We start from the raw sequence: 12,139 nt of genomic DNA on the forward strand, positions 1-12,139 counted from the left end.
GGGAAAAGGGATATTTTTCTCTTTGGTATGAAAATTAAGTGATCATACTTTAGTGCTGTTTTCAGAGTTTAATAAAATGCAGCCGTACTCCGAGAGAAAGGGATAGACCAGCCGGCTGTCTTCAATTTATCCTGTCTGCATCATATTTACACGTTGATGCTTGCATATAACGACAAATAACAGCAAAAATTATAACCAACATTTTAATAGTCCTTACTATGTGCCAGGCACTTAAAAATGTGATCTTCTTTGATCCTTATGACAGCCTGGGTTATTATCCCCAATTTACGGATGAGGAAACTGAGGCAAACAGAAACTAAATGACTTGCCCAGGGTCAAACAGCTAGTAAATGTCTGATTTGAACTCAAAGGTGAACTCAGGTCCTCCTGTCTAGACTATGAACTTTTTGAGAGCAAGTACTGGATTTGATTTTGCCTTGGTCGGTATCTCCAGAGCCTGACACACATTAGGTGCTTAATAAATGCATGTTGGCTTCACTTGACATCTCTTCTTGTCCTAGAGCCAAATCTGGTTTCAAAACCTGACTCCTGATCCAGAGAGCTGGTAAGGTAGAGAGAACACTCGTTGGTGAATAGAAAACACAGAACAGATATAGAATTATAACATATAGAAGAAACTTCTTTGGAGTTTGAACATGACGTAGAGTTCACTTTCTCTTTGCCTAATCTTTCTTGCAGAACAGTCTTGCATTTGTGGCAGAAATTGGGGGATAACTGCATTTGTTTAGCATCATGACCAAGGCCTGTACAAGGTACCACATCTTGGTCCGTGGGCACCCAATTCAGAGCATTTACCAAGCACTTGCTATGTGTAAGTTTCCATGCTAGGTACTATGGATACAAAGGTTTTTTTTTTTTTTAATGACAAAGTTCATGTCCTCGAGGAACTTACATTTTCCTGGGGTCACAGGCACCATGATAAAAATGAAGGCTTTAGAACAAGCCATCATAGGAACATATAGGCTTATGACTCCTCAAAACTCTTCCTCTTCCTGAACTGGTGGGGACTCATCCGTAAAGGATTATATATATTCTACAATGCTCCCCGTTGCAACAGAATGGGAAGTCTTTGAGAGCAAGAGCTGTTTCCTTTTTTCCTTTGTGTCCTTGGTACATCCTTCCAAGGTGGTCGCATTTTTTTATTGACTGATTGATTGTAGAGCCCTTGGAGTGGATGGTCAGTGGTAGCTCATGGTATTGCCATCTCAATCCTCAGACCCCCTCAGAGGGGAAAGCCTCCCTCCCCATCACATGTACCTGTCCTGAGCATGCGGTCAGACAGCCTTCCCAGCTGGTGATGGCAGCCTCTGACCTGTCTGCCCAGGTGAACTGGAAGTTGACAGGTTTCCCCCTGTTCCAGGTAAGTTGTACCTATAGTCAGAGGCAAGAACCAGATGTGCTTCAGAATAATAAGACTGGATTGGCAGCCCGCCCCCTCTGCTCTGTACCAAGGTCCAGTGCCTACACTAGGTCTCCAAGCTGTTGACTTATCCCATGGCTGATATCTGGGTACCAAATGAAGAGACGGAAAGAAACCAAAGCAGAAAAGACTTTACCATCTCTCTCTCTATAAGGATAGATGCCATCTGTCTTGAACAGTTTTGACACTGACCTACTTGGAAGCAGGGGTTTTTTAGGATCACAGTATCTCAAGCTAGAAGGGGACTCAAAGGAAACCTAGAGGAAATTGAAGCCCAGTGCCCTGTCCTAGGACATATATGTAGGTAGTAAATAGAAGGGTGGGATGTGAATCCAGGTCCTCTGATTCCAGAGACTCTTTCCATCTCTTAGAAACCTTTGTAGTTTTTTTAATAATATTTTTTCCAATTATATGTAAGGACAATTTTTAATATTCATTTTTTTTAAAAAATTTAATTAATTTATTTGTTTTCAGTTTTCAACAATCACTTCCATAAGTTTTAAATTTTTCTCCCCCTCCCTCCCCAAGACAGCATGCAATCTTATATGGGTTCTATACTTACATTCTTATTAGACACATTTTCACATTAGTCATGTTGCATAGAAGAATTAAAATGAATAGGAGAAACCATAACATTCATTTCTTATAAGATTTTGAGTTCCAAATTTTTCTCCCTCTTTCCTCCCTAAGATTTTAAGCAATGTGATATAAAACTTTTTTAGTTTTAAGGAATTACACAACAGCATAAAGCCCATTTTTCTCCTTTGAAATATAACTATTCCCTCTTAAGGATTCCAGGTAGAAAAAGCCAATTGCAATCCAGTTGTGTCTCCTTTACCACTTCCGTACCCATCTTTACACCAGCTTGGGAATGCTTACAATCTCACCTGTTGACTGTACCTGTTCCCTCTCTTCTCTGCCAGGCCCCTGGCTTCCATGTGGCTCCAGGATAGGTTGAAGGGATGAGCAAATGCTACCTGGCCATCCACTTGATCCTTCCCCAGCTTTAGAGAGGAGGACAGCACCACCTGGCCGGAGTCAGAGGTCAATGACAGAAATGTCATGAGCACCAAAGCTTGGATCAAATCCCACTATCCCCAACCCTTACCCCTGATGAACCTCTATGGGCCTCAGTTTCCTCATCTGGAAAATAAGAGAATTGGATTAGATGATCTCCAAGACCTTTTCCAGCTCCAAACCAATGATCCTTTGATCATTCTCAGAGGCTGGGACCCCCATTCAGGGGAGATCCAGGGAGATGGTAGAACTGAGGTAACACATTAAGTATTACTGCTCCCCTTTGTGGGCCCTTAACTCAATAAGGGTTAGGAAATTGACTCTGGGTGATGGGTATCAGCGCCTGACACAGAGGTGCTTCATAAATGCTTGTTCACTGATGTATTTATTTGTGGGTTGGATATTTGTGAAACTTAGGCTTGAGGCAAAGAAAATTAGGCGTCCCCTGAAGACCCTTGGAAAACTGGCTATTTCAAACGGAAGGTTCAATCTCCTGAACCAGTGTTTGTTGGTTTGAATCTCCCAGAGGCCTGCAAAGCCTCAATACAGTGCTAGGCCCATGGTCAATGATGAATAGATACTTCTTCACTTGATCTGACTGGGACCCTCTTTCTAGGAGGGAGGATGTGTAATAGGGAGCAGTCCCCCAACCTGTCCAACATTTTACTTTTCTTCCTTTATCTTGTGCCTTCTACTGGAGAGATACAGACAGAAATTCTGTTGAACCTACCATTAGAGATAAAAGATTCTAGAAAAAGAAAAATTAGTCCAAGTAATTTAGATAAGAAGGACTCAGGAAATGAATTCAGGATCATATTATGTCATGCTCAGGCATAATGGGAGGGAAGCTTTAAGGCTAGACCTGTCCCTCACCCACATCTAATGTACATAATTCAGCTGGCTAGTTACACTTCCCCTCTTACCTTTAAATATACATGAGATATGGTGGAAAAAGCAATGACCTAGGAGTCAGGAGAGTCAGGCTCTCATCTCAGCTCTGTCGTAGACTAGTGGTGTGTTCAGTCAACCAAGAAACATTTATTAAGCACCTACTGTGGCAATAGTAGACAGAGGGCTAGGGCTGGAGTCAAGGAAGACCTGAGTTCAAATCTAGCCTCAGACACTTACTAACTGTGTGACTTTGGGCAAATCAATTAACCTGTTTGCCTCAGTTTCCTCATCTGTAAAAATGAGCTGGAGAAGGAAAATAGCAGATAATTACAGTATCTTTGCCAAGAAAATGGGGTCACAGAGAGTCAGACATGACTGAAACATGAATAATGACAATAAGTACCTACTGTGTGCAAAGTACTGTTCTAAGCACTGAGAATTAAAAAAAAAAGGCAAAATACAATATAGCCCCCACTTTCAAGGAGCTCATAATTGAATGAAGGAAAAAACATGTAAAGAGCTACGTACAAACAAGATATAAACAGGATAAATTGAAAATAATCAACAGAGGAAAGCCTGTAGCATTAAGAGAGATGGGGGAAAACCTTGCAGAAGGTAGCTGCTAAGCCCCAGTTTCCTTGTCAATCAAATGAAGGTCTCTAGGGTCCTTTTCAGTTTTCTGATGTGTGACAATTTTTCCTAGTGTCTCTTCCTCTCCCTCCTCACTCCAGGCTGTTTGTACCTGTTCCTTGCTGTTCCATTTAATGACTAGATTATCTTGATGGTTGTGAACTGAGTGTAGCAGGGATGCTGTGATCTTGGAATGTTGAGGAAAAGGAATGGAGAGAGGATGGACAAGTTCCACTGGAAGAGAGGAGAGAAAAGTGAGGGAGAAGGTTATCAGGGCTGGCTACCAGTGGCTGTATTCTTCCATCACACAATCATGGAGAGATATATAGAACACTGGACCTGGAGTCAGAAAGACCTGAGTTCAAATCTAGCCTTAGACACTTACTACATATGTGACCCTGGGCAAATCACTCTCTGAGCTGACTTTGCTTTTCTCAGCTACAAAATTAGGACAATAATAGTACCTCCCTCCCAGGGTTGTTTTGAGGATCAAATGAAATATGTGTAAGGTGCTTAGTATATGACTGGCACAAGGTAGATACTTAATAAATGCTTTTTTCCTTCCTTCCTTCACTTCCATCCTTCCTTCTTTCCTTCTCCTTCCCTCCTTTGTACCTTCTTTCCTTCCCTCCCTCTCTTTCATTCCTTCCTTCTTTCTTTCCCTCCATTCTTCCCCCTCCTTCCTTCCTTCCTGGAACCACTCAGATTAAGAAGGAACCTGGGTGTCTCTTGGGGGTACAATGGAAAGAGTATTGGATGTGAAGTCAAAGGACTTGAACTCCAAACCTCTCTTGGTTGCTATTTCTGTGACTTTGAACAAGTCACTTAGTCTCTCTGGGCATCAGTTTCCTCATCTGAACAATAAGAGGAATGGACTGGATGCTAAGACCCTTTCCAGCTCCACATTGATGGTCCTATGATCATTGTCAAAGGCTAGGATCCCCTTTGAGGGGATGATGGTAGAGATGGGGTAACATCAATATTTCCATCCCAGGTACTTGCCAACACTCACCAGTCCTTAGCTTGGTAAGGGGGTAAACTGACTCTGAATGATGGTTAGGCAATGCTTGCCACAGAGGTGCACTTATAGAAATGCTTGGTGACTGATTGATCGATTGGTGGTTTGGAATCCAGGAAACTTGGCATGGCAACAAAGGAAATTAGCAGATGGAACCCTGAAAGGTTAGCTGGGTCTCTTCTCTTTTTGCACACCGCTCACCTATGGCACAATTCAAGGTGGCAGAAAAATGCCTTCATGACACAGAAACCCAATAATAGAGGGGCTGTGATTTATAATTCTTTTCAGAAAAGATTGTTTCCTTTAGGACTGCATCTAATTAACTTCAAGAGTTGCCATAGGGTTGCCATTTAGAAGTGAATATTTCCTAGGAATAAATCTGAGATTAGAACACATGGCTAGAGGTAGGACAAGCCCATTTTAGGAAGTTATTACAAACTTTTTAATCTCGATATTTGCCCAGTCGACTCCTGGAGTAAATAGCTAATTGCCTTCTCTAACCTCTGGCTCTAATTTGTCCATGGATGCCTACCTGTTCACTGACTTGTTGCCATTGAGAAGCTTACCCTGCATGTGCTGGCTCCTGGAGAACTTGGGAAAGGGCCCTGTGTAGCTGCCGATGAACTTGAACTCCTGGCCGTCCCATAGAACCAATTGTTGGATGGTCCTTGTCCCATTGACTTTCTGATACATGGTCAGGAGCACCATTTCCCTGGGGATCATTTTGAGCTACAAAGGGAAAACAAGGTGGCATCAGCTCTGGGGTGGCAATTTAGGTGGTGGCTCAGGGTAGGTAGGGATTAAAAGGAGAGAAGACTCCAGAAAGATGAGAGAGTTTAATTAGATCTTGGGCTTCTTGTAATGGATCACTAGACTTGGAGTCCGCACACCTGGGTTGGAGTCTAGTGTCCTGCACCAAGTAGGCATTTAATAAATACTTTTCAGTTTGAATAATTATTTAATTGGGATAAGATATTCTGTTATATGTTAGGAGGGCCATATCAGCCAACATTATCATTCTTTGTCACTAATCTGAGAATGAGGCCCCCTAAAAGAACTTCAACTCAGGAGGGGTGTGTTGTAACAGAAGGATTCTTAACCTGGGACCAGTAAACTTCTTTTTAATACTTTCATAACTGCATTTCAACATAATTGGTTTTCTTTGTAATCCTACATATTTTATGCATTTGTTTTAGCAGAGGATTTTGGAAAGATGGTGGAGTAGGTTAGAAAACTTTAGATTTTCCAAATTTCTTCCACAAAAAAAGACAAAATGTGGTTTTGAGAAACGGTTCATAAGCTTCACCAGATTATCAAAGGGATCCATGAATCAAAAAAAGGTTAAAAACCCTTCTTTTAATGGGAGAAGACTTAGGAAAAAGTCAGAGTATGGGGCACTGCCAGTAGAAGTCTCTGGGTATTCAAGGAGTGGTATGTGCTTCAGATGAAAGATGGCACCCAAAAGAGGATGTATCAGGGTGGTAGAGGGGCATAAAAGACCAAGACAAATGACCATTGACTTCTTGCCTAGGACTCTGACATTTCTATAACTTGACTATTGCAACGGGCTCTGTCTCCCACGGAGGATCTCCAAGTTGTTGTTCCTTACCTGGGGAATCGTATGCATCAGCTCAGTCACTTGAGTGAGGTTGGATGCGGTAAATGTCAGTCTTGTGGCCACATGGAAATGGTGTTTTTCCAGGTCAACAGCAATCATGCTTTGGGCCTCACTCAAAGAGTAGCTTACCTAGGTGGGTGAGAGGGCAAAACAAAGTTGCTTCACCAGGCATCTGAGGGAACATTTCACAACTGATGTGGGCAAAGTTTGCAACCCCTGATGTAATGGATAAGGCACTCAGCTCATAATGAAGAGGACCAGAGTTCAAATCTTGCTTCTGACATTTACTTGCTGGATGACAGTGGGTAAGTCCTTTTACTGCTTTCAGGTTCAGTTTTCCCATTTGTGAATAATAATAGCACTTACCTCCAAAGGGTTGTTGTGAGTCTCAAATGGGATATTATATGCACAAGGCTTTGCAAACTTTAAAGTGCTATACGAATGTTAGTTACCATTGTTATGTTTCATATCTACGCATATATCTGTACTCATATTCATATGGCGTGTCCTGGTCACAAAGCACTATACATAGCTCATTTGAGCCACACAAAAACCTTGTGTAGTGGGATCATATATCTGGAGCTCAAAGGGAAATCAAAGGTCATCTAGTACAAGCCCCTTCATTTTATAGTTGAGGAAACAGAGGCCCGGAGTAGGTTAACTGACTGGCCCAAAATCATATTCCAGAAGCAGGATGTGAACGTAGCTCCTCTGGCTATGGAGCCAGTGCTCCTTCCACTGTATCGTGCTGAGTTCCAAAGGGGATGCAGTTATTAAAATCATTTTACAGATTGGGAAGCTGAGGCTCACCCTAAGTCACATAGTTAGGAAGTGTCTGAGGTGAGATTCAAATCCAGGCGTATGCCTTTGTACTACCATAGGTGAAGAACTCATCACCACTCATTCACTGTGACCTGATGGCTGAGGAACAAGCTTAAGGCCAACCACAGTTCTGGGGCTGGTAGCAGAGAACTGCTCTTACAGTATCTGTTTCACCCTCTGGGTAAGAAACAGTCCCTGGTCCGAAGGGCCTCTAAAGAAGCAAGCCATATGTGCAAGGCTAATCGCACTTCAGAGCTCTTCTGCACTCTCTTCTGCCCCAGACTCCCCAAGGAGAAGGGGGTAAAATAGAGAAATCAACATGTGTTAGACATCTCCAGTTTGCGACAGGCCCCTCACTCTGCCAGCAGATGTAAGACACAAGGGTGATAAAAGAAACTCTGAACAACTTGTGTTGGGAGACTTCAGGCCAACCATTTCCTTGGAAAAAGAAAAGCTTTGAGCTTGGGAGACAAAGTCTGGGATGATGAGAAACCGGAAAAGCAAACAGAGCATTTGGAGCTGTGTCTGGATGGGCTTGGAACACTCTTTAATCCATCCCAGACTTGGAGTTTGGGCCCCACCAAAAAGATGCACTGTGGGAGAATCTCCACGGAGCTGTGGATCAGATACACTTTGCTGGAGGGGCTTGGGAGGAAGGGTGCCAGGCAAGCCAGCTAAAGAATGTAAAGACCAATGGGTTTTTTCTTTTTAAAGCTAGAGCCCCATTTCTGAAGGGCAGCCAACTGGGGGTTTTCTTTAGCTCGCTTAAACAGATGTGGACACATTAACCAATTCTTAACTCTGCCCCCTCTGAATCTCTGTCTGCCTCCCTCTTCCTTTTAATCTGCTTCTCTCCCTCAGCTTTCCACTTTGGAGGGCAGCCATGAGAAGAGAAAAAAAAAAAGATGCATGTGGAATGAGTTAGGAGCCAGCAGAGTTCAGGGACTGGCCAAGAGAGGAACATGGGCCTCAGGGAACAGTTACCTTGGTAGAAAGCTTGGCTCTTCTAGGGAAATGGTTGAGGAGGAAGGAGAGATGCTGTTGGCTGGTAACATGTAGTTCTTTGCTGGAAAAGAGAATCACAGAGTTTGAATGTATCTTAAATGTCATTTCCTCTAGCCTCCTCCTTTAAGAGAGGAGAGGAGAGGGGAACAGCAAGACTGAAACCAAGGTCACATTACACAGGAAGTAAGTGGCAGAATTAAGATTGGAACTCGAAACCTGAATCCAATGTACCACCTTGTCCTTTGAATGGAAAGTATAGTTTGGGAAACAAAAACGCAAGTATTTTTTGGAATCAAACATTCAAAATAATAATGGTCTCTGATAAGGACATAAAGAGATTCCCTCTTATTTTAGTAGGGTAGTCCAGGCCTATTATTATATTGGTGCAGAGAACCTATATTATAGGAAACCCCCCCACCCACCCACATAGATTGACCTTTCATCTGCAATTGTAGCCTAGAGAGCTGTCAGAGGAACTTGGAGGTTAAGTGACTTGTCTAGGGTCTTATAGACATTATGTGTTTGAGGCAGGATTGCATCCATGTCTTCCTGACTCCAAGGTTGTCCCCATATCCACTATGAGAAATCCAACATCACAGTCAATTCAGATGGAAAAGTTACAGAATCGCACATGCTAGAGTTAGAGAGGACCTCAGACATTATCTAAGTTAACTCTTCCATTTGATAGATGCGGAAACTTTCCCAGAGAATGGAAATGCCTTGTTGAAAATCTCACTGCAAATTAGTAGTAGAGGCAAGGCTAGAAACTGAGTCTCTCAGCACCTTTTCATTGCATTGCCTTTCAAGGGCCAGATCAACATCATTTTATTTTTCCTGAATGGAAACCCATCAAACCTGAGGTATGTGAGGGTAAGACCTTGGGTACTGTGCACATCTTATCAAAGTATATTCCCATTCCCTAGGTCACGGGATCTTCAGTTCAGAGCTTAAAGGAACCATGGAGGTGATTCAGTCCAGCTTCCTCATTTAAACAACAAGGAAAATGAGGCACAGATAAGTTAAGTGATTTGTGCATGATTATTTGAAGAATAAGTGGTTTATCTAGACCCTTCTCCCTACCCTATCTGTCTCTCAACATGCTGTGACCTCATGACCAAAGGGTTCTGTGGGTGTCTGAAAACCCAGATCCAAAGACCTTCTCCTTACCTGAACAGTTGATTCCTTCCCCTCACATGGATGAAAAGACTTGTTTGGGACTCACAGGTCACCTCCAAGGATGTTTTCATTTCACTGGCTGCCAGGATTTCCTGGAATAACAACTAGTAGGAGGAAAAGGATAGAATAATATAAGATCCTGGAGGCAGAGTCTTTGTCTCTCCAGAATTTAGCACATCCGTCACATAGAACATCCTTAACAAATGCTTCTTGAATTGAATTTACAAAAGGCAGCCAATAGGGTGAGATGGAAAGCAGGTGTTTATCAGGTAGACTGATTAAATCTAAGCTTTCTCCAACCCACTGATGTGATCTGTGATTCATCCTTCCCTTCTTTTACATTGCAATAATCTGACTTGCTGATTATGGCTGACTGTATGTGTGTATAATATATATATGTGGTGGTATAATAGACACATACACACACACACACGTTTCTTTTATGCTCCTGTTAAACTGTCAGCTCCCAGAGGACAAGGACCTTGTGTGCTATTTATTCCCCTCCTTCCCCACCTCCCAAAAGCCCAGTGCCCTACCATTAATCCATGGGATCACAATACAGACTTGATGACTGATTAGATTGCCAACTCTCAGCAAGAAATAAACTAAACAGAAACTTTTGTCTATCACCTTATCTGTGAGTCCTTTGGAAGTGTGTATGTGTGCATGTATGAAATCCAATACACCACATTGAGTAAAAAACATGAATACAGAGGAGATAAGCCTTCTGGGAACCATTTGAATCAAAGTACAAGTTGGCTTTTGAAGGCATTCTCCAAGGACTCCAAGTAAAGGCAATTCTTTATTCTTACTAATAGTAGCAAGACTAATCCAAAATGGGAGACAATTTTAAGATCATTTTTTTTTAAATTTTAGAATGCATGAGATGATTTTCACAGCAGATTTACTTAGGAAACCAAGTAAGGCTAATCATATTCCTTTCAAATCCACCAACTGACCTGGGAAAAATATTTCGGGTAGTTGGGGAGGGAGTCAATCTAAAGTAAAACTTTTTCCAACCTATGGTCTATACAGAAAGTGGATAAAGTATGCAGATAACGGTTGGGAAGCTGAAGTCACTAACCCCTGCAGCATTTTTAGCTGTGATGCCTGCTCAGGGACCAGAATAATCCTCTCTTCTCATTACCTGGGTTGTGAAGGGTAGGCCCAGCTGCTTGAAAATTGGCACTGTGTGTTGGATGTGGGCTACAAGCTCAAAGGTCCCATTTAATTCCAAGGCTGTCAGAGCTGCCACATCCAAACTGACTTTCCTGTCCCCTCCCTGGATGTCCACACTGCCCTGGGTCTGGGTTTCTAAATGTGGAAGGACAAAAGAAACATAGTAATAGCAAGGCAGTGAGATACAGTGGAAAGGACACTGGCTCTGGGGTCACAAGACTGGGATTCAGATCTCCCACCCCTGATATTTACTACTTGTGTAATGTTAGACAAGCCACTTAAGATTCCAGACCTGAACTCAAATCCAACCACAGAACCTGGGTGTGACCCTGGGTGAGTCTCTTACCCTCTAGTCATCTATAGAAAGAGAGGGCTGGACTAGATAACTAATGATGTCCCTTTCAATTCCATTTCATGTCACATACTACGAAAGGGTGTCTCCTTATGCCGTTGGCTAGGTGTCACTGTCACATGGCCATCCTGCTCCCCTTTGTACCTTTCCAAGAGAAGGAACAGGAGTGGAGACTACAGTGAGAGTCACTGCTCTCTGGTTTCCATCAAGGGGTAGACAGAGCTACAGAGCCTATCCCCATGAAGAGCATCCTTCAGTCAGCCTCAACCCAGCCTCATCCCAAGAGGAAGAACTCAATATCTCTTGAGTTGGCCCATTACAGTTTGGGAAAACCTTAATTATCAGGAAGTTTTGTTTTTGTTTCTTCCTGACATCAATCCTAAATTTTCCTTTTTGTAACTTCTACCCATGGCTCCCAATTCTACCCTGTAGAGTCAAAAAGAACCAATTTAATTGTTTCCTCTACATAACAGCCTGTCAAATTCTTGAAGACACTTATCTTGCCTTCCCTAAGTCTTTTTTTCTCTAGTTACTTCAGTCAATCCTGATATGACACGGCCCTTCACCAACCTAGTTGCCTTTCTCCAGATTTTCTCCATCTTATCAATGCCCTTTTTAAACTGTGGTAGTCAGGACTGAGCAACACCATCCAGGTGAGATCCGATGAGGGTAGAGCACAGTGAAATTGTGATCTTCCTCTATCTAACCAGCTATGCCTCTCTTAATGCAGTCCAAGATTACTGCACCCCACACACAGCTAGTGAAAGAGCTGGGATTCCAATTCAAGCAATCTGGCTCCAAATTTATTGCTGTCTACACTAAATCAAATCAACTTCTTCCCCCTTCAGAGGTTAGTTGTTCTGCTTGCTCATGGGCAGTATCACATGTAAGCCATGCCAAAGAGATAACTCATACTTCGTCAGGTCTAGAAGGGATTTTAGAGGTCATTCAACATAGTAATGATGGTGATAGCTAATATTTCTGCTTTAA

General features: G+C 42.5%; 1 protein-coding gene across 1 annotated transcript in view; it reads right to left on the bottom strand.

Moving 5' to 3' along the window:
* The window catches only part of LOC140504695 (uncharacterized), a 179,634-nt gene that overhangs the window by 50,993 nt on the left and 116,502 nt on the right, over nucleotides 1-12,139 (bottom strand). Inside the window, exons 51-58 of the mRNA XM_072610020.1 lie at nucleotides 10,766-10,932; nucleotides 9,610-9,722; nucleotides 8,422-8,503; nucleotides 6,607-6,744; nucleotides 5,564-5,726; nucleotides 4,092-4,213; nucleotides 2,329-2,469; nucleotides 1,279-1,392 (exon numbers count right to left, since the gene is read on the bottom strand). Coding sequence (XP_072466121.1) covers nucleotides 1,279-1,392; nucleotides 2,329-2,469; nucleotides 4,092-4,213; nucleotides 5,564-5,726; nucleotides 6,607-6,744; nucleotides 8,422-8,503; nucleotides 9,610-9,722; nucleotides 10,766-10,932 — 1,040 coding nt within the window. The remainder of the gene's footprint in view (nucleotides 1-1,278; nucleotides 1,393-2,328; nucleotides 2,470-4,091; nucleotides 4,214-5,563; nucleotides 5,727-6,606; nucleotides 6,745-8,421; nucleotides 8,504-9,609; nucleotides 9,723-10,765; nucleotides 10,933-12,139) is intronic.

Source organism: Notamacropus eugenii, chromosome 1 (assembly GCF_028372415.1).
Source record: "Notamacropus eugenii isolate mMacEug1 chromosome 1, mMacEug1.pri_v2, whole genome shotgun sequence".
Taxonomy (NCBI): Eukaryota; Metazoa; Chordata; class Mammalia; order Diprotodontia; family Macropodidae; genus Notamacropus; species Notamacropus eugenii.